This window comes from Botrytis byssoidea (genome assembly GCF_014898295.1).
Source record: "Botrytis byssoidea strain MUCL 94 chromosome Unknown BBYS_017, whole genome shotgun sequence".
Taxonomy (NCBI): Eukaryota; Fungi; Ascomycota; class Leotiomycetes; order Helotiales; family Sclerotiniaceae; genus Botrytis; species Botrytis byssoidea.
This window is the reverse complement of record NW_024065858.1, coordinates 568613-591577: the sequence shown is the minus strand read 5'-3', so window position 1 is coordinate 591577 and position 22965 is coordinate 568613. Positions and strand designations below refer to the sequence as shown.

At 31.7% G+C, this 22965-nt stretch overlaps 3 protein-coding genes across 3 annotated transcripts; 2 read left to right on the top strand and 1 right to left on the bottom strand.

The window, feature by feature from the left end:
• Positions 1 to 9201: 9201 nt before the first annotated feature.
• EAE97_008253 (uncharacterized protein) lies at positions 9202 to 13084 on the top strand. Its single transcript, XM_038878767.1, has 7 exons — positions 9202 to 10245; positions 10296 to 10444; positions 10504 to 10592; positions 10648 to 11460; positions 11519 to 11825; positions 11875 to 12004; positions 12053 to 13084. Exons 1-7 carry the CDS (start codon positions 9497 to 9499, stop codon positions 12828 to 12830), a joined length of 3015 nt encoding a protein of 1004 aa, XP_038730447.1. The 5' UTR covers positions 9202 to 9496; the 3' UTR covers positions 12831 to 13084.
• Positions 13085 to 18412: 5328 nt separating this feature from the next.
• Positions 18413 to 18800, bottom strand: EAE97_008252 (uncharacterized protein; the record flags this gene model as incomplete). The annotated part of the gene is made up of 2 exons (XM_038878766.1): positions 18413 to 18717; positions 18749 to 18800. The coding sequence occupies 2 exons, from the start codon at positions 18798 to 18800 to the stop codon at positions 18413 to 18415; spliced, it is 357 nt and encodes a 118-aa protein (XP_038730446.1).
• A 3098-nt stretch (positions 18801 to 21898) lies between these two features.
• EAE97_008251 (uncharacterized protein) lies at positions 21899 to 22888 on the top strand (the record flags this gene model as incomplete). The annotated part of the gene is made up of 1 exon (XM_038878765.1): positions 21899 to 22888. The coding sequence occupies one exon, from the start codon at positions 21899 to 21901 to the stop codon at positions 22886 to 22888; it is 990 nt and encodes a 329-aa protein (XP_038730445.1).
• Between the last annotated feature and the right edge of the window lie 77 nt (positions 22889 to 22965).

Genomic DNA, 22965 nt, shown 5'->3' with positions numbered 1-22965 from the left:
AATAAAATACTCTAAATTCTTATAATTCGTAATCATTTGAATTGATAATATAATACCTTCTAATTCAAAATATTATTTTTCAAAATAATAAATAATAATTAGTAATTCTTTATTATAAATCTTATAATTATATTCAACTACTAAATGTTTTTTAAAAAAGAATATAATAAATTTTAATATTCTCTTATTATTATATTAAAAGAGAGTTTTGATAAATACATAATCAAAGATATGGATTTCCAAAATAATCTCTTTTTCCCAATTAAAAGAAATTAGAATCAAAATTTTAGTAAACACTTTTTTAATTGAATAAATATATTTTAATAAATAGAATTCCATAAAAACGGAATATTTTTCTTAATTAGATTTATTATCAAATTAATTATCTTCGAAAAATCCTTATTGAATTATTAATAGAAATCTGCAAATCTAATAAATACTTAAATATCAATTATATTAATAAACAGTTTCTAATTTATTATTATATAAATCTTTTCTAGATCTATTTAAATACTATTTCTTTTTATAATAAAATCTAAAAAAATAATTTCAAATTTTAGGAATTTGTATTTCTTAAACTTAATAAACAAATCAACTTTTCTCAATATTTATAAAATTTTTTGAATATATGATATATATTTCTTTTAGATTTTATTATATATTAGAATATAATTTAAATATACAGTATAAAATATATTCAGATATCCATATAGAGAATTATTAATAAATTTCTAAAATATAATAAATACTTCTATTAGTTTAAATAATATAATTAAAAACTTAAATAAACTAAATCGGATACAAAATATAATAAGATATTCTTACCCTTCTTTAATCCTTATATTATTAAAAATAAAGATAATATTAATTTTACTAAAATACTTTATTCCTTTTAAATTGCTTAGAAATTCTTTTATTAATAACAATAGGTATCAATCTTTTATAAATAGATTATTCAAAGCTTAATAATCGATATAAAAATAGAGATCTTTATTAATTTTTTTAATAAATAGAATAAAGAATATAATAAAAAAGAAACTTAAACAAATAAATCCTTTTTTTAGGTTTTTCTATAATTATCTCTTTAAAGCTTTCAATTTAGTTTGGGATATAATATATAGGGCTTCAAAAGGCAATATAATTCCTTTTTGGATTCGAATCTCGTAATCATACAATTGATATAATAACAGCTTATCTATATTCTTTAGGAAAAAGATATTTTTTTAATTTCGAAACTCAAATAAAAGATTCTATAAATCGAATTTTTATTATTATTAAGAATATTATTGATTTCTTTAATTAAGATTTGAAATATTTCATATTTTCGATAAGCATATATAGAATATATTCGCAGAGAGATTCTAGCTATATTTTGATTTCTAAATCTTTTGAATAAATAGGCAAATATATAAATCAAGTTTTAAATGGAATATTAAATAGAATTCTTATATAAAATAAATAGAATAAAATATTATAAAATTTCATAATAATATAAACTATTGAATTGAAAAAAGTTTATTACAAAATCAACATAAAGATTGTGTTTTTGAGTTAGACTATTCCTAAAATAATAGAATAATAAATTAATTTAATTACATACAATATAATCTTCTTTTTAATATAATTATTGATTTTAAATTCTATATAAATATAGAATATAACCCAATTTCTAAATAGAATATTTCTATTGAATTCTATAATTTTAAAGATAATAAATAATTAATATACAAATATTTTCTAGAAAATAATTTAATTCTAATTAACAAAGATAATTCCTTTGTAACCACTATTTATTATAATATACATTAAAAGAATCTCTTTTTTAGGAGTAGTTTAATAAATAAGATTATTAAATCCATATAATTATTTAATTTATCTTCTAGGGAGAAATCATAAATAATAATAATAAATAAATAGAAAATACATGGGAAATTAATCTAGTTGTAATTTAAATCAAATAAATCCCGTTTTTTATATTATTCAGGATTTCAGAAATATTGGATTGTAAAGGGCAATTAATTAATCATTTATAAAAAACTAATAAAAACAAGAAAAAAGTGATAGAGCTATTCCGAATAATTTAGGCTTATACGGAATGGGTATTAGGAATTAAACAATCTTTTATTAGATAATTAAATAAACTCCAGTAATAGTATTTCTTACAATCTCATTATAAATTAAACCTAATAATAGAGAATTTATTCTTTTCAAAATTTAAATCCATTAAATCTCTAATAATAAATCTCAAAATTACTATTTATATAAACAAAATAGGAATTATTTTTTTAATAGAGTAGTAATAATAATAAAATAAATATAAAAGATTTATTATTAATATTAATAAAATCAATTATTTAGTTAATATAAATAATTAATATATTAATGGAATTTATAAATTGGAATAAGGTTATATAATAATATATTCTATAATTCACAAGATATTCCTTGAAATAGAAATAGAATTCAAGTATTATTAGATATCTTTTCTTTTAAAGCGAATCTTTAAAATTTAAAGAAAAAAATATTAAAATTGAATTTATCTTATTTTAATAGATATAACGTGTTTTATCAGTGAGTGGGTTATATTAGTGAGTGGATCACTTTTATTTCAATTCATTTATTCAAAATTATATTATTCAATAATAATAATATCAATTAATTAAAATTATAAAGATTTTAATAATTTAGGATTTATTATATTATTCTAATAGATTCTTATATTATAATCTATTTTTTTATATTTATTATAATATTAATTAAAAAATATTTTTTTATTAGAATTCCTTTTTTTTAATATTTATTATATTAAATCTAAATATTAATCTTTTATTAAAATAATATATTAAGAATTTTTTATTTAATAAATATTCTTTCTTAATATAATTAGATTTTTTATATATATTAATATTTATTTAATACTTTATTTACTATTCGAAATATATAAATCTTTATATTTAGAAATATATTCTTATAAGCTAATTTTTTTATACCCTTAATTAAAGTTAATATAATCTCAAATATAGATATAAAGGAATTTGATTAATAATAAGTTATTTGAGATTTAATTAATATTAATTAAAAAAAAGCTTCAATTGGATTGTAAGGAGTTTGAAAGATTTATTAATTTAGATCGAAAGAAGAAGGGATAAATATATAAATTCGAATATCTAATTTCGAGAATATAGTTTCAGGATTAAATGAGATTAAACCTATTTTTCGAAATTCTGATTTTATATTCTAAGAAATAATTGATTCTTTATATATAGTTTTAAAAGTTATAAAGAATTCAATCTTTAAAATATAATTAATATATATCTTAATAAATCCATTAATTTAATTACTATATAAATATTTCAAATTGCTAAAATAGTTTATATCAAATAATTAAATTAAATAATTTGAATACAATAGTAAACTTAAATATATAATATTATTCTCTTTATAATATACTTAAAAAACTCTTGATTTATAATTTTTATATTTATTTAATACTAATATTCAATATCTATTCTTTCTTTAATTCTTAGTATATTTATTAAAATATTTCAATTATTCTAAATCTATTTTATTATTTATTTATTTATTAAATATAAATTTAATAGCTTAATCCATAGGAAAATCGGTTTTATTATATCAATTAAAAAGATAAATCTATTCTTAAATTATTAGAAATAGGAGTATAGTTTTATTCTCCTTATTATTATATATAATTACTATAGCCCATTCTTTATTACCTAATTATATTATCTTGTTTTTATTATTTTGTTTAATATTAGTTATTATTATTTTGGGATATATTATATTTATTATAAAGTCTATTTCATTGAAATTATAGAAATCGCTATTCAAAATACTATATTTCGTTTGTATATTCGTAATTAATCAAAACCATTTTTCAATAAGTTTAGAATCTTTATAAAAAACTCTTTGAAAATCATAAATATAATTAAAATATATCTTTAATTCGATTCGATATTTTATAAATTAATATACCTAAAACTTTCTAATATAATTTGTATCCCTTAATTCGAGAATATAATTTGTTATATTTTCTATATTTTTTCAATTTAAATAAAAATCCTCTTATATTTATATCAATTATATATTCAGAAATAATATTTTCCTTTAATTCTAAAAGATTATTAGATTTAGATTGATGTTTGGAATAAGAAATAGAATTATTGATTCTATATTATAATATTATATTTAGAATATTATATATTTTTATAATTTTTCGAATACTTATTTTTTTATTTTTTTGAATAGTTTTAATAGTAAGGAATATATAGGCTTCTTGATTATTCGGATTTATTATAGATTGTTAATAAAATATATATTAAAAAAAAAAGAGAATAAATTGAAATGAAAGTGATCCACTTATTGATATAACCCACTCACTGATAAAACACGTTAGTTTATTTTGAATATTTTAAATACAATTAAAGTTTCCAAAAGTATTTTCTAAATATTCAAACAAAATAATATAATTAATGAATTATAAAACTCCATAGGAAATTTTAGATAATATTAGTTTATAAGTCTTTCTAATAAATCTTTCAATAATATAAGTTAAATAGGTAGAGATGATTAGAAATTAGTTATTATTCGAATTCATTTTTCTTTATATTTATTAAATAAATCTTTATAAATTTAAGTAAATACTATTGAATTTTTTTAAATTAGGGATTCATTTATTTAATTAAATGAATATTAAATAAATAATAAACTTGGAAATAAAGTTAATAAGAATTTCAATAAATATAGTTTTAATAAAGATAAAAATAATAAATATAAATTCAATAAAACAATTAAATAAACAACTATTCTAAATAATAATCTAATTATTTATAATTATTTGAACATATTTTCAAATTAATACTTTAGAAATCTTATATTTGAATAATTAATTGATTTTTTTTAGTTTAATATAATATATAAATGTTAATTAAAGGTATTAATATTAGATCTAGGGATTCTCAATTATGGAAATATCAAATTCAAAAGTATTCTCAAACTAATCAAACGGATGCAAAACGGATATTATAAAAATAATAAAATAATAAACAGAAGCTATATAATATTACAAAATAATAAACAAAATCAATAAACAAAATTCAGATTTATTAACTTTACTATAAATTAACAAAATTATATTAAATTCAAATCTAGAATTAAAATAAAGTTTGAAGAGCTATAATACAGAATCTTCTAAATTGAAAATATATAGAATTTTCATAAGTGAATTAATCTGATCGAGCCCTAGCTCACTTGCGCTCCGGCGTGAACGCTCATTTCGGTCCTATCCGATAGGATCAACATGTCACGTGGTTCCACACCGTGACATTTATCAGCATATAGACCATATCAGCATGTGGACCACTTTCACCTCAATTTATACTTTTCTCTTTCAATAACGTGGTTTATCATCGAGTGGATTATATCATCGAGTGGATCACTTTCACCTCAATTTTTTATGCATCAATTCAACACATATTTTATTAATCAATTATTATGAAATCGACTACCAAAAAAGCTCGAATACTCCTAGTTATTGAGATTATTCAAAAAAACAAAAAACTTAGTATACAACAATTTACTAAGATATATAATATATTATTTATAATATTATATTATAGAATAAATAATTTAACTTTATATATCAAAACTTGAATAAATCAATATAAATTTATAAAATTAGAAGAGAATATTATTATTCAATATATTCTTAATATAAATTCAAAAGATTTTCTATTTAAACTTAAAGGAATAGAAGATATAACAAATTATATTCTTGAATCGAAAAATAGAAAAGCGATTAAAAAGCTTTGAGCATATCAATTCATAAAGTATTATAAAGAATTAAAGATATATTTTAATTATATTTATAATTTTCAAAAAGCTTTGTACAAAGATCCTAAGCTTTTTTAAGAGTGATTTCGTTTCATATCGAATATACAAGCGAAATATAATATATTAGATTGTGATATATGGAATTTCAATAAAATAAGCTTTATAATAGGAATTATAACTACTAATATAATAGTTATTAATATTAAAAGAAATAATAAGAATAAAGTAATATAATCAGATAATAAAAAGTAAGCGATAGTAATTATATGCAATAATAATATAAGGGAAATTATATTTCTATTTCTAATAATTTCAGAATAAATATATTTTTCTAATTGATATACAAAAACCGATTTTCCTATAGATTAAATTATTAAATCTATTAATAATAAATGAACAAATAATGAAATAGAATTAAAATAATTAAAACATTTCAATAAATATATAAGAAATTACAAAATAAGCAAATACTAAATATTGATATTAAATAAATATAAAAACTATGAATCCATAGCTTTTTAGTTATATTATAAAGAGAATAATATTATATATATATATCTATTATTATATTCAAGTTATTTAACTTAATTATTCAATATCGAATATTTAATAAATTAAAATAAGAATATAATATTCAAATTAAAGAGTTTATAAAAGTATATATTAATTATATCTCAAAGATCGAATTTCTTATAGTTTTCAAAGCTGTATATTAATAATCGATTACAAATCAGAATATAAAATCTGGATTCCAAGAAATAGAATTAATACCTTTTAATTCTAAAATAATAATTTCAAAATTAGATATTCGAATATATACATTTATTTCTTCTTTTTTTATTAATTTAAATTTCTAAATCTCTCAAACTTCTTATAATCCTATAAAATTTTTTTTTCAATTAATATTAATTAAATCTCGAATAAATCATTATTAATCAAGCTCTTTTATACCTATATTTAAGATTATATTAACTTTAATTAAAGATATAAAGAAATTAGCTTATAAAAATACACTTTTAAATATAAAGATTTATATATTTCAAAAAGCAAATAAGATATTAAGCAAATATCAATATATAAAAAAAACTCAATTATATCAAAAAGGAATATTTATTAAATAGAAAACTATAAATATATTATTTCAATAAAAAATTGATATTTAAATTCAATATAATGAATATTAAAAAGAGGGAAATTCTAATAGAGAAATATTTTTTAATTAATATTATAATAAATACAAAAAAACAGATTATAATATAAGAACCTATCAAAATAATATAATAGATCCTAGATTATTAGAATCTTAATAGTTTTAATTAATTGATTTAATTATTGTTGAATAATATAAGTTTAAAATAGTAAATTGAGGTGAAAGTGATCCACTCAATGATATGATCCACTCGATGATAAACCACGTTATACGTTTTATTACTGATTTATAATAAATTCGAATAATTAAGGAGCCCATATACTTCTTATTATTAAAACTATTTAAAAAAACAAAAAATTAAGTATTCAAAAGATTACTAAGATATATAATATTCTATAAATAATATTATAATATAGAATAAATAATTATATTTTTTATATAAAATATTAATATAAATTTTATAACCTTTTAAAACTAAAGAGAATATTATTATCGAATATATATTTAATATAGATTTGAGAGGTTTTTTATTTAAATTTAAAAATATAAAAGATGTAATAAATTATATTCTTGAATCGAGGAATATAAAAAATATTAGAAAACTTTGAATATATTAATTTGTAAAGTGTCAAATTGAATTAAAGATATGTTTTAATTATATTTATAATTTTTAAAGAGTTTTTTATAAAAATTCTAAATTTATTGAAAAATGATTTCAATTAGTTGTAAATATATAAGCGAAATATAATATTTTGAATAACAATTTCTATAATTTCAATAAAATAGGTTTTATAATAGGAATTATATGTATAATAATAATTATATTAATACTAAAAAATGTAATAGAAATAAATCAATATAATTAGAAAATTGAGAATAGGCTATAATAATAATATATGGAAATAAGAAGGGCAAAACTATTCCCCTATTTCTAATAATTCAAGGATAGATTCATTTTTCTAATTAATATACCGAAATCGATTTTCCTATAGAATAGACTATTAAACCTATATCAAATAAATAAACAAATAATAAAATAGATTTAGAATAATTAAAACACTTTAATATATATATTAAGAATTAAAGAAAAAGCGAATATCGAATATTAATATTAAATAAATATGAAAATTACAAATTAATAGCTTTTCAAGTTTACTACAAAGAGAATAATATTATATATCTAAGTTTACTATTACATTTAAGTTATTTAACTCAACCACTTGATATTAATCATTTTAACAATCTGAAACATTTATATAATACTCAAATTAATAAATTTATTAAAACATATATCAATTATATTTCAAAGATTAAATTCTTTATAGCTTTCAAAACTATATATCAATAATCGATTACTATTCAAAATATAAAATCAGGATTTCAAGAAATAGATTTAATTTTATTTAATTCTAAAATTATACTTTTAAAATTAAATATTCAAATTTATATATCTATTCCCTTTCCCCCCTCTTTCAATTTAAATCAATAAATCTCTTAAACCTCTTATAACCCAATTAAAGCTCTTTTTCAATTAATATTAATTAAATTTCGAATAATTTATTATTAATCAAACTCTTCTATATCTATATTTAAGATTATACTAACTTTAGTTAAAAATACAAAGTAATTAGTTTATAAAAATATACTTTTAAATATAGAGATTTATATATTTCAAATAGTAAATGAAATATTAAGTAAATATTAATATATAAAAAACCTAATTATATCAAAAAGAAGTATTTATTAAATAAAAAGCTTTTGATATATTGTTTTAATAAAAAATTGATATTTAGATTTAATATAATAAATATTAAAAAGAGAATGAATTCAATAAAAAAGCATTTTTTATTTAATATTATGATAAATATAGAAAGACAGATTATAATATAAGAATCTATTAAAATAATATAATGAATTCTAGATCATTAGATTCTAAATAATTTTAATTAATTAATTCAATTATTATCGAATAATATAGATTTGAAAATGTAAATCAAGGTAAAAGTTGTATATACTAATATGATGTACATATTAATAAACTACGTTAGTCAAATTTTATACTTTCATATATTATAGAATCAGGTCGAAGGATAAAGAAAGTGCATGATTATATATAAACATTTTTTGTATATAAAAATAAATGACGCTCTGTAATAAACCATGTTATAAGATTAATAAAACTCATTGTAATGTCACAGAAAGTACTTGCGCATGAACCTGGGCCCTCTTTAAAAACACGCCCTCATAGAGACCACGCTATTCTATGCTTATCTCCTTATCGTAAGTGCAACAGCTGTTAGCTCCAGATCGCGTCAAGCGGAAGTCGTCAACATGGGAAATGTCAAAATGGGATGAAATCCACAATTTCCTACAGTACAATTTCCTGATGTTTACCCCAACGAAAATTTCATAACTCATCTACTCACAATGCTGCGATTTGACGGTTGACCGAACTACAACCTCTCTCCCTCTCCCCAGCGTCCTAGATCTTCCACAATGTCGCTCTGGACAAAACCAGCAGTTCCAGATGCGCCTCCTCCAAAGGATGTTGCTGATGTGGCAGATACCGGTTTTGCAGATGTAGGTCTTCCTGCACCTAGTCCAGTATCTCAAGCTTCCGCCAGCGCTCCTACAGCACGCCCTCAACTTGCACGCAACCAACCTCAACCTCCTCCACCGCATCAGCCCCCACCACCGCCATCATCCCAGCAGATGGTTGGCAATCCGAACGATTCGCTTTCCTTGATGCAACTCAAAAAACTCGTTACTGAATTTCCAAAAGTTGACCCTACATCATATACTTTTGTTTATAGCGATACAGCGACGTTTGAAGAGGAGGTGGACGAGTGGTTTTCGTACAACGAGGCAGAGTTCAGAAGGCTACACAGAGCGAAGGATACTTTCCAGAGAAGATGGAAGAAATTTTCTGCGAAAACCTGGACAGAAGTCGATGGGGAGCGACAACTGAAATTTGTCGAGAGGGAGGTTCAGGGTCTGCATGCTAGCGACCTGCGGAGGAGATGTAAAAGCTTACAAACTTTACTACATATTATACTAGGCAACTGGGATGAAAATGCAGGAAAGAAGGAAGAATTGGAGACTATTGAATCTGGTGAAAAGAAAAGAAGAACAAAAGCGACACCTTCGCACGTCGAAAGTATGAAGAGAAGCATATCACTTCTTGCAGAAAGTGGTGGAATTGAAATGGTCTATGAAGTCATGGAAACCGCCTTCAAACATTTATGGTGAGGGCAGAAACATCATGTGCCGCGAAACACAACTGACTATGCGAAAGGGATGACGAGTTTCGAGAGACAAAAATAACGGAAGATGATATACCGTTTGTACAGGACGAGCTCGATAATGTCATGACTATATTCTACTTGACCATTGAAGGCGTTCGCTGTCACACGGAATCTTTCGATCTTGCAAGGAAGATTCTTCGTAAGTATATGTCCTAATGCACATTCGTTTTCTCCAAATACTAATGTTTGAAATCGCAGTGGGCCTGGAGCCAAACATTGTCCATTATCTGTTGACGATTACTGGGAAGTTACGATGGGATGAGGCCAACGAGTTACCCCAAACACGAGTCAGTATTTAAATGAGACATCACAGAACCTCTTAGCTTACTTCTATGTACACAGATATTTCTTCTGTTTTGGAAATCCATATTATTAGTTTTGGGGGGTACTAAAGAAATTGACAAAGTTAAAAGAGCAACCGATGAATTGGCCAACTCAGGTGGCGAGAAGATAATTACTGCCTCCCCTCTTGACTATCATATCTTTCGACAAGAAATCACTTCAAAGTACCCTGCATATATTCCCCCAGAACCTTTAATACCCCTAGAGCCCGATAATAATTCCATATTACCACCATTACCGAATAGACCAAGTCGAGCTAGTACAACCGGCGTTATGAATCCTCCAACGAATGTCAATAGTAGTGGAGCTTCAATTCTACATCAGCCAGTCCATATAGCTACACCTGCTCCATCGCCACCTCCATCCCCACCAGTTGGAGGAAAGGCAGGTAAGAAACAAAACTATCAAACAAATCAAAACTTCCCATTTATGTACCCACCTCTCGATAGCACTAGCAACAGTGCTGGTGGAAAAGGCAATGCAGGACTACAGGATTTACTTGTAGGTCGCAAATGGGAAGGAAGCGATATTCCCAAATCGATATTGGAAGCGGGTGAACTATTTGCTGGTAGAATGCGAATGACTCGAGCTATGCGTCAATTGTGGGATGAAAGAGAACGTTTTCTAAGGTTCGAACGTGGATGGGATGACAGAGACGATGAGGATATAGAAGAACTTGATCTCGACCACATATTGGCTGATGGACTCAAATCCGAAAAGTCAAAGTCGCCAAAAGTAGAAGTTGATTATGGACCACGAAAAGACATTAGTGATGAGGTAAAAAGGAAGTTGGATCTGGTAGAGTCTTTCTACGTAAGTTTATCGGTTGCCACATCTCACAATTCAGACTCTAAAATTCGAGTTTCAATAGCAATATTCTATTCCGCATTTACAGTCACTTGTCATAGTTCTTATCAAGGCTATGTTGGCGAATGTTACAAATTTGATGAATCAGTCAATCAATGCCCAACCACAAAGCAGCGTCCCTATAAGTGCGCGAACTAACGGCGCCCGAGGACCAGGCCAAGCCCAAGATCCCGCAAACATACCCTTACCAAATCCAATTGATCTTGCAGATCTCACAGTAGAGGAAATTGAGGCGATGAGGTTCAGAGAGATTACTTCAAAGGCAGTATCCGGTATTCTTCTCATTGTACTAAAATGGCTCAAGGTCTCCCGTAGGTTTTGATAACTCCTCATATGTCGTCTCATCTGCTGATTTGAAAGATATCCTCAAATTCGAGTACTTTACGCAGCTTCTACTAGATTCCAATTATCTACCTCTGATTCTCAAAATGTTCGCCCATCAAGAGATAGATAGAATTGTGGACAGTAGGATAGACCGCGAAGACTTGAGGTTAGTTCTTTGGCCTGGCGATGTGAACTCATGACTAACGGATCTCAGCTTCTTCGCATTCTGCAACGGTAACAGTAAATGTGCTTTGGCCGCTGCCAACGTAGAAGACAGCGAGGATGATGCCGCTCCACCTCCAATAAAACTACAAAGAGACAGCACCGTGATCAATAATGACGATCAACTTCCAGCTCTTTCCTTCCAAGAAGGCCAGCATGCAGCTCGACGAGATACAGAAGTCGAAGAACTTGGCTTCCAAAGCACCGAAGTTAATTCGGAACCTATCACCGAATTCTCCTGGCGCAACTTTTTTTCTTCCATCAACTTTCTTCGCATCATGCAAAAAATTTGTAAGAACAAAGCTCATCGAAATCTACTTCTTGTTCAGTACAAATCATCCAATATTCTCAAAAAATCCTTCAAAATTCCGCAACCCGAGCTTCGTCTTTATACTTTGAAATTATTCAAGAATCAAGTTCCATACTGTGGTCGCAAGTGGAGGCAGGGAAATATGAGAGTCATCACGGCGGTGTACCTACATTGTAGACCTGAATTGAGAGATGATTGGTTAGCGGGTAGTGATGTAGATGCTGAAGTTGAGGAAGCATTGCCATTGGAGCAAGCATTAAGAGCCCTGACACATTGGTTCAATCTGAGAAGATACCCGGAAAGAATGGGTGCAGACACGAAGTTATTGCAAGAAGAACACGACTTTTTCACAAGAGAGTTAGACGGGATGGAGATTGGTATGGAGGAGATGGGGATGGGAAATGGAGAAGAGAGTATGGATGGCAGTATGTGGGGGGATGGAAGTAGCGGTTGGCAGTGAAGAGTAATTGATGGTTTATATGCATATGATGTTAAGGTGAGGTATCTACATATGCAATGAATGCAATGAATGACGAGGAACGATTCCTCCCAGCCACTCACTCGCATCCAATCGCATCTCAGTAAATCAATGATATCACATTTACATAATGATATATGTATGTCCCAAACGAAACTAAACGGCTGCGCCCCTCACGTTTATCTAGAAGCTGGAGGTACTATTCACAGCTATGTCCGTTGCAAATTAATCGTATAGACAAGTTAATTGCACCCATCGTGAGTATTACTACATTGTTCATTTGTTACATATTGATAATATACATTAATCAAAAGAGGTTGGCAGCTTATATTTTCATTACTTTTTCAGGTGTTTGTTTGGTCACCCGTCGTCTAATTGTCTTGCTTACTGGGAAGACGCTTACCGCATCTTGTATATTGAGGGGGTGTGTTTGATTATTTTTATATTGAAACACCCCGCTTTTTCTCCACACAGGGATTATCACGAGATTTAGGGTTTGACAATCATGCACTGCACTCTTTCATGGGTGAGCTTGCGAATGTGCAGGTGGGATTTTTGTCTTGCTGGCCGGTAATATATTTTTACATATATGATATTGTTTTTTATTGGGGGAGAAAAGAGGGGGTGATATATTGTAAGATATTGATATATTTTACTCTGTGGTGCTATGGACTTGTTTCCTTTTTTGGGCAACGTCGATAGTGTTTGTAGTGTGACTTGTTCGATCTGGTTTCACTTGCGATTCGAGATAATGGGAGAGGAGTTATTGTTGCATGTCTGTAATTTATTCTCTTACAGTATACTATGGAGTTGTTTCCTGTCTAGAACAGGTTTCTTGGTCTAGTTAATTTGACCAGAGGCGGAACAGAGACTTTTGTTGCATATCGAAGTTTATTTTCCGGACTGGTAAGATATATCATTGGCCGTGGAGATACTTGGATTCTGATATCAGGTGGGTTTGTTGCACGTCTGTAATATATATTGCTGACTAGGTATTAGGGAGATGATCCCTCTTCTGTTCATGGGTGCTGATCGGCGGTTTTGTGTGTCTCAGGATAGGATGGGGATTGAGACAGCAAGAAAGCCATTTGTTGCGTGTCATGTATATTCTCCGATGTTGTCAGGTCTTTTACTGAACCCGACGCTGAGATGATGGGAGTTTTGTTGCATGTCTGTAATATAAAGTTATGTGCTAGCAGATCAAACGAAAACTTCCAGCGTGTTGTTGCATATCAGCAATATATATTTTACACCAGAGCTAATTCATTTCCAGTAAGATCTTCCATCTGTTGTTCTGTTCCATGTCGAACAATTTTCTCCGATAGAAGGGGACCAATTGCTGGCCCTGGTGCTTTGTATATGAAGCTTTGTCGCTCATCTGTAATATATTATGATTTCAAGATGTCTCATACTTCATGCTAGAATGAATGATTCACGTCAAGGTCAAAAGTCTTGTTGCATGCCGCAATATATCTTATGCAGAACCATATGCAGCTTCCACTTATTGCACATATTTTGGTATTCTACGATAAAAGAATCATACTCAGCAATGATCATAACTTCGGGGGTAAAACAAGATGTGCAACAAAATGTACTACTGGCCACGGTATTATGGCATTAAACCAGATCTTGACCACGACTAGCGATTTAAAATGTTGATTTACAAGGCAAATATCCTGTTGCATATCGAAATTTATTCTCCGAAGTTTGGCAGAAGGGTTAGTTGACATAGCTTCTTCAAATACGCGTGTACCTTCGCAGGATGAATGGTTTTTCATATCGATATCCACTCTCCGTCACTTGTCCTCATCGTTCGAGATGGCAATGTAGCGCAGCGAAGGGTGTTTGTTTGACTTTGACAGAAGGAGTATAACAGTGCTCAATGAACTCGGGAGACTAATCCAAGACAGACACATTTCACACACAGTTTGAATAGATTCATAAACATATTGGACTTGTGGATCTGATATCCATCTTTCAAGACCTTGTGTTCATCTTATCTATTCCAGCAAATGATGAGACGTTCGAATGTTTTGTTGCATATCTGTTAAACTCTCCGAAGACTGTTGAAACTTGAGATGCGGGACAACTCATCCACTTTGTTGATCGGATGAAACTATACTTTACCATGCCATGACGTAACGAGATTTCCTAACCCAAACTATAACATGCTTTGGTTTTGTTCCACGTCTTGAATTAATACGAAACGAAGAGTGTGGAACTCCTGAAGGCTTGTGTTTTCTCGACGAAGAAGAAGCGCACTTCATGAACCACCATGATCAGGCCCACTCATTGTACCACCAGTTCATGAAATGAGACGGTTGGGATATGTGAGTCCGAACTTCGAGACCTCAGACCACTAATAGGCAGGATACTTCATCCCAAGATCCTCTTGTTGCATGTCTAATTTTCCGAGTCCAGTATTAACACAGACGGCAGTCCATCCTGGTGATCCAGGGATTGAGGACTTGCGAGCGCTTTGTTTCGTCTCGCTTTTGCATACCTGATAAGTCATTGATGACATTCCAGGCACGAATATACTGTCATGTGCGTAATCATGCTAATGCAAAGCGGACACCTGTGAACTTCGAGTACCCGTGATTCGGCGCTGCTGTGTGTTAGGTCGATGTCAAAGCCCACGGGCCATTCCGATACCCGACTACGTCCATCTCATTTTTGGGAACAGGCTGTTAATATCACATTAAGGCTGTTTCCTTTGAAAACCCACTGTTCTTCCAAAGTCGGCAACTAGTCATTGAAACTTAGCCGATACTGCTATCACATTCAGTTAGCTCATCACCATGTTTTCTAATCTGGAAAGCGAAGGATCTCGGAGGTCGCTCCAGATTGTCACCTTATGCCAACACGTCTAACCGTTTTAGTTTCATCCATAACTTCATGTTTAAGGTTCTTTAGCCGTCGTTTCACACCAACCCTCAGTGAGTCTAAAATTCAAAAGTAGTTCATCACAAGTTGAAACTTGACGACGAAAGGTAACGTTCATGCATTTGCATGGTCTGTGTAATGTTCTAGACCAAGACCCCTGGCGATCCATATTTTATATGAAGATCCGGGACAGGCCAACCTAAGTTGAGCAAACATCAATATAAACAAAACGGCGTGGGGGGAACACTTTACAAAGGTTTGAGGTAAAGATTTTCATGATAATTAATTTGTGCGTTGAACTGAGAGATTACTCTTCCTTTCTAGTCATTCAAAATAACCCATTTTTTTGTATCGAGAACAGATCTTCAAAAGAAATTATCGCGGTCAGACGTGATTTGCGGATCAGAGACTGGGCTAGCAGTAGCATCAAAGGTTGGTCCGTGATCATTCAAGATATGGTCTGCATAGAAGACCTACCCAGTATGCAGTAGATTTAAATAGAACATATCGCATGTCATGGAAGTAGCCACGAAGATGATGGTTATCGAGTATATCCTCAAGCTCTGGTGGAGCTTGGAATAAAGATGGCTGGTTTTGTTAATATGTTTGACGACTTTGAGGCCCACAATTTCATTTCAGCGGTTTCTTCGGTCAATAATATTAGGCAGAATGTGTTTTGTTTCCAAGGTTGAGATGAACCGTCTTCCCGAAAGTATGATGTAGATGATGTTGCAATATAATACGGAGTAACGTTCTGAGAGGAACATTGTCCTCGTGAATTTGATATGTAATATATGGTTTCATCTAGATTGGCTCAGCCCCAATCTCTAGATACGCGTTATCTTTCAGCCGACGAGGATTGGATCTCCCCAAATAGAACAAGTTCTAGCTTTTCCATACACCCACACGGTTCTTATAGATGATCACTCTCAGTTGATGTTGTTTAGACATTTTGAAGACTGGTCCGAAACTCGATGGAGATATTAAGGCCTGTCGCGGTCTCTTTTCTGCTCTAGACTTGCTATCCCTTCAAAAGACAAGAGTCCAGATAAGAAATAACCACAAGAACCATATCGTAAATTGGCTCGGAAAATGTGATATTGTGTGTATTCGGATGATCAGTTACAAGGAGATGTAGAGAAAAAACTTCAGAGATGTGATATCCTTCCGATGTTGGTATGATTCTAGTAAGTTTGACACAGAAGGGGTAAGCCTGATCATGTGATAGGATTCAAGATATGATAGACTCACGCCTCAATGATCGCTAGAAACGATCGAATTGATTGGATTTTCTGATTCAACATCATTCTTTCTAACCAAATCATTATCCTATTCCATCTATATTCGACTTTCACTTGGGCTTAGGATATAACCAAAATACAATGCCGTCACCTAGAGCGATATTAAGAATCTAGAAAATTCGCTTGTCTGGCTCTTCAACCTCATCTGGCTTGTTTCGTCGCCAATTTTCCGTAGTTCTACTCCAACATGAGAGTCGACTCGAGATGCATAAGGAGCCCGGTCTACACCTATATCCTCGGGCCTGAGCGACAAATCACGAGCTAATTTCTCTACCAGAGCTGCAACGACTACGGCTGTCTTAAACTCCACTGATCACAACTTGCAGAACAGGTCTGCAGCGCTGATATTTTTCCCGTACCGCCACAATGGAACATGTCCTGTATATGATCAAGTAAAAGAATAATGACTGTTACATGGATTTAACCTATGAGCAGATACCGAGATACTGACCGCAACCTGATAGTAAACAGCGAGTGGGGCTGCGAGGTCGAGTTAAGAACCGCACACACTTCTTTGAAAGGCACAAGATATGGGATTCAACAACAGCGTATTCAATACTTCCGGTATATCTTTCCATGAAATCTAGTGAAAATATGCAAACTAGATCTCCAAATCTTTCGGGCTGGCATTGAGGGCCGACTTTGGTCAAGATACCTGTGGATTCGAATACAAAATTGGTTCTTTCTTCCTGCTCCGAGCATATTACGGGAGTTTGGGGCCTAAGCTTCTGATATGATTTCGCCGTCGGAGAGACCTAGGGGTTCTGAATGGATGGTTTCTAGCTTCTGGTGAAGCTATTCTGGGTTTCCGCCGAGTGTTATGTTTGGTTTTAAAAATTCCTGGAGCAAGGCCTCTTTGCATACTCGTGGGAGAGTAAATGGTGAGAATTTTGAGCTGCTCTTGATATTCTAGGTATGCTAGGGAACATAGATTTTTTCTTTCCGAGGTGGAAAAACAATCGACGTATTGAATTAGCTTCGTCTGTGGGGGTGCTACTAACAAAAGTTTTGCGTGAAGCTCACAGGATAACGGCCAGTTCCAATTGCCGTGGTATTGAAATTGCCGTCGTGATGCAGTTCTCGCATGAAGCGTCATATCAAGCGCCGATGAGAAATTCAGAAAAATCCCAAAACCTTCTCAATAACAGATAATAAACAATATATCAAGTCTGAATCCTTCTGGTGAAAGATGACAGCCAAATTTTTGTATTCAGCTCATGAAAGTTGTAATTTTGTATCAGCAATTTGGTTTAGGTCGTCTAAGCTTTAAGTGACGATCCAGAAGAGTCAATTTTTTGCCTCCTGTTGTCACAGTTGGACACAATGGCAGTAGAGTGTTCAACGAAAGTGAAAAATAGTATCTATATTACGTCAAATTTAGGTCGTTGCTCTCTGACCGCAGCCTATCTCATGGTCAAACCATGACGAGAACACTTTCACGCTTTGGCAAGCAAATTCATCGACGGCCGCAGATCTTGTTCCTACAATATCCAAAGATACGGTTGAGAGCTGTGCCAATGTAACTACAAACGGCACAGTGGTAGTTAACGGAACCCTCACGACAGAGCCTGGAGCAAGCGACACAACCGGATCTAGCCATTCAACATACGGGTACAGGGATGAACCTGTACAAGAATTGCCACAATCAAAGAGGATTGAACCGACGTCCTTACTCATACGAACTGAACATTATAATAATTTCATGTAATTAACTTAGATTATAATGCCATATTTTTCCAAGGCACCAAAGGACTTGCAAATTCATTGATGTAAGTCATGATAGATAGATGTGTGTGTCAAGATCACGTGGATATCCCTCCAAGCTTCGGGGCCGTTCTGGATTCCCTAACGAAGTTAGACCTATCTCGAAAGCTTTCAACTTTTTAACCAAAATGATGTTAAATCTGCATTCAGAGATCTTCAAACTACACTACGTTGAAAAAAAAAGAGGTTAGACAGATCGCAATAATCATGTGACCTTTACACAACGTGCGGGATATATGGAAGGGTCGGAAGACTCACTCGAAAACCAACATCAACGTATCGGGCCAATAAATCATGGCCTTTGAAAATCTATGACCAACCTTCTGGGTATAAAGGTCCAATTTTCTCTCCTTTAAAATGACAAATACAATACCCAATCATATCTCCGCCATAATGCCATCGATAATGAGACACTAAGCTATTCCACGAGTGTACTTAAAGTTACAGATCAGTCGTGGTCATGTTTCACTAATTTGTGGTAGTTGTTCCCTAGAAAAGTATAGAGGTAGGTATATATCCCATCAAGGACGATGTTGAGTTTAGGGGGCGGGGGGGGGATTGCCGACCAACAATCGTAAATGGGTTTAGGACGAGTAGTTCAAGAACGGGGAACCTGCGGTACTTTTGAAGGTTAGAAATAAGTACGACTTATAGTGGCAACGGCAATATGGTTATGATACCCGATATTACCTTTCTTCGAAAGCAAAAATTTCCTAGGAAAAGCAAGTCATCCTTCCATATTCAACGAGCTTAGCTGCTGGTATGGACAGATTGCACACCTCAAAAACCAGTGTTTAGGCGATCGTTTGTTGGAAACCATGTATTGACAAACTGTGATCGGAGCATTATGATAGTGAGCGGTCTACCAGATTCTATATTTTCGTTAAAGAGCTGTATGCTGGCTTTGTGCAAAGATCACGAGTAGCTGTATTCGGTATCTAGTTGAAATCGAGTGTCAATCTATTTGAAAATACTTGGTTATGGAAAACTTGATGAACGCAATGCCGATACGTTGAACTTCGAGCATCGTGAGCTAGATGTACAGAAGAGGAAATTGCAAATGCATTCGCCAGTTGAGAGTAGTAGGTGAAGCGGTCTCATATTTTTCCGTTATCTTCATGATGTCATGCATACCATTACCATTCTGTAGTGTTCTCAAGCTATGGTGATCTGCGACGAGATAAGTACGAGCTGAGTTCTAACTCCGATTCGATTCGTTTATGATGGCATGGCTATGCATCGATCATACATTGAATGTGGCTAACCTGGATTTAAATCAAGCAAAAAAGACACGTTCACTATTTCATCAGGACATGTGTTCAATGATCTCAAGCTTCTATTATAATTACAACTTCGGAGATCCTGTCGGATAAAGGTGCCTCGCTTGCGCCAAAAATTGCATTTCCTCTAAAGGGAAGACTTTATAGCCCTTCCTCTACAGTCTCACTACGGTCATAGATTCTCAAATTAGGTTTGAACGTGTTTGATCTGTGTTTGTTAAGTCACTGGACTTGATTTATGAGATCATATTCCGTCATTCCATTGTAGTACAAGATTAAGAATCTGAGAAGTCAATGGATTCAGTCGAGAAATTCAGTTGTTGGACAAATATTTAGCTTGACGACCCGATGATGAGCAGTCAATGCTAGAATGGAAGACAAAGTAACTCTGTCGTCCTTGAATATGATTTGTATGGCGGGGGATTACAACCAACCCGTTCTTTCTCTTGTCTAAAAACTTTATTGTTTGTGACGAAAACTTTCCAATAGGACCTACTTCACTGTATTGCTAGATTGTCAGCGTGAAGTTTTTGGCAATGATTAAAAAATGCCATGAAAATCGTGATCAATTTTGAGACATGTCAAAGTTACAGCGATTTATGACTGCGATGAATTCAGTTTCACAGTGTTCAAATTGGTACCTACCATTGACTACTTGGACCACTAAATCACACGTAGTCTAGGTTATCGATATTGAAAATAGAATGCGTCGCCGATATTTCAAGGCAGTTTGAAGTGTCAAAAGAATTCTGTCAGCTTGATTGAAAGGGTAAGGCTGGTCAAAATTAATCTTTTACTCAAACAAGCATCTTCTAGTCCGCGCTAATTTATAGTCGTCCGTGGAGTGCGAGCTAGTCAGCGAATACCAATGGCCAAGGATTTTCTAATACTTGGCTGATGGAAGTATAAAAGACATACTTTCATATTACGGAAACCGCAATGATTCTAGTCTCATGCCACCTAGATTCTAGAATGTTATGGTAAGAGTCTATGAATAGCATCTATCTCAGATTCATAGATTGTTAATATCAAACCGTAGGTTCTAGTCTTCCATCATGGATTCTAGTCACCGTAGAATACAAGTGACATCAGAGTGAGGAACAATATACATTTAGTAGCACGAGTTCAAATGATCCAAAGTTAAATGTCAATACGTCTGAACAAAAGAACCGTCCTTTTTTACACAAAATTTTTCATTTCTGATCGACACGGCGATTGGTACTATTGGTCAGTCGTGGCTATGTAAGATCTGCAATTGAGATTTGAGGCTAAGGGCTATGAATTCTCTATTACTTCGGGGAAAACTTTCATTATATTCAAAATTAGCTACTTTGAAAGCTTCAAAGCAATAACGTCAAAGTCTAGATGAGATGATGAGATAGCCAACATGAGTTCGAAATCGCCATGACGATGATGTTGCACCTAATGGTGAGTCATTTAGGTAAAGACTAGAGACTTTAGCCTTGAAAACCTCGATGCTTTTGAGTATATCATTGTTGAAAATAAGTCATCTAACAAATGTAAGATGATGTTTGTATCAGCGCGCTAAATGACTTTTGGGTATAAAAGTAACATCTTCCCTCAAGGAAGGAGAGCTCACTTAAAACCGTTAAGTTTGAATCCGAAAGCACAGATTTCTACAATATTCTCAGAGATTCATATACCACCAGAGTTCTGGTTAGTATCCCCAAATCTTTCACTTATAATTACACCGAAGTAGTTGAACCCTTAGAGATCTTAACGAATGATTAAGATCCATGTGGCCATCTACAATATCATCATGCATGACTGACAGATTATAAGATTCGAACCATTCAAGATGGTGAAATATTCAAAAATTGTCGTCGTGCTTACGGTCCTCGCCGGAAGCATCAAGGCTCAAGATCCGCCAAAGCTTCCCACCAACTTTCCGCTCTTCACAGACGGAATATCTTCCGCGCCATACCTCGTCAACTTCCCAAATATACACGAATTCCACAAGGTCAAGGGTAGCATTACAAGCAACTCTCAAGGTACAGTTCATGTGTACGTAAATTCTGGCGCGACGGAGCAGTCAGTTTTCTTGGAAGGCGTAGTCTACAACAACAACTACGTCCATGTACCATTGAGAACCCCTGGAAACCAGCAACGTCCACAGATAAAGCCAGGCGAGGTCTTAGTTGAAGCAAATACTGAAAAGTTCTGGCCTCAGGGCACTGCTTACACTAGACGAGAAATTGTCCAATTCGGCTGCAATGATGACGGTACCAGATGTGCCACCGAAGGCTTCCGCTATAGAGAGAATGGTGACATTTACAACGTCAACGAAGGGACATTTAACCCAAATGGTAATGGCCATGTACACGCTGGTGGAGCTCACTTGGACCACAGCCTTGTAGATGGCTACACAGCCAAAATGCTCGTAGCTCCTGACAGCGAGAGGTGTCTTCCATACGGCTGCACCGAAGACCCGACCGGTGGTTGGTGTCCAAATACCCACAAGGTTGTTCTTAGTGACGAGCCAAATCATGCGGGTTGTGCCTCCGATTGCAAGATTTCTAATACTGATGCGGCATGCTGCCGAGGGATCCATGATCACAACCAGTGCCGAGCATCTAGCCAGCACTTCTCTAACCGATGCAAGAATTCATATGCCTATGCATATGACGACAGAGCCGGTCTGAGATTTTGCAAAGAAGTTCCAGACGTGATCTATCACTTCTTCAACATGGACTTGGATTGTGATTGGGCAGTTATCGACCCCGATACAAAGGAGCTATCTGCCGATTCGAGAAAATGTTTGAATAGATTAATTCAAGCTCCGGCCTAACAAGATGATGTTTGTACTTTCCCATTTGTTTTAACCCTACTATAGCTGAACTGAAGCTAACATATCACTTCTCAGTT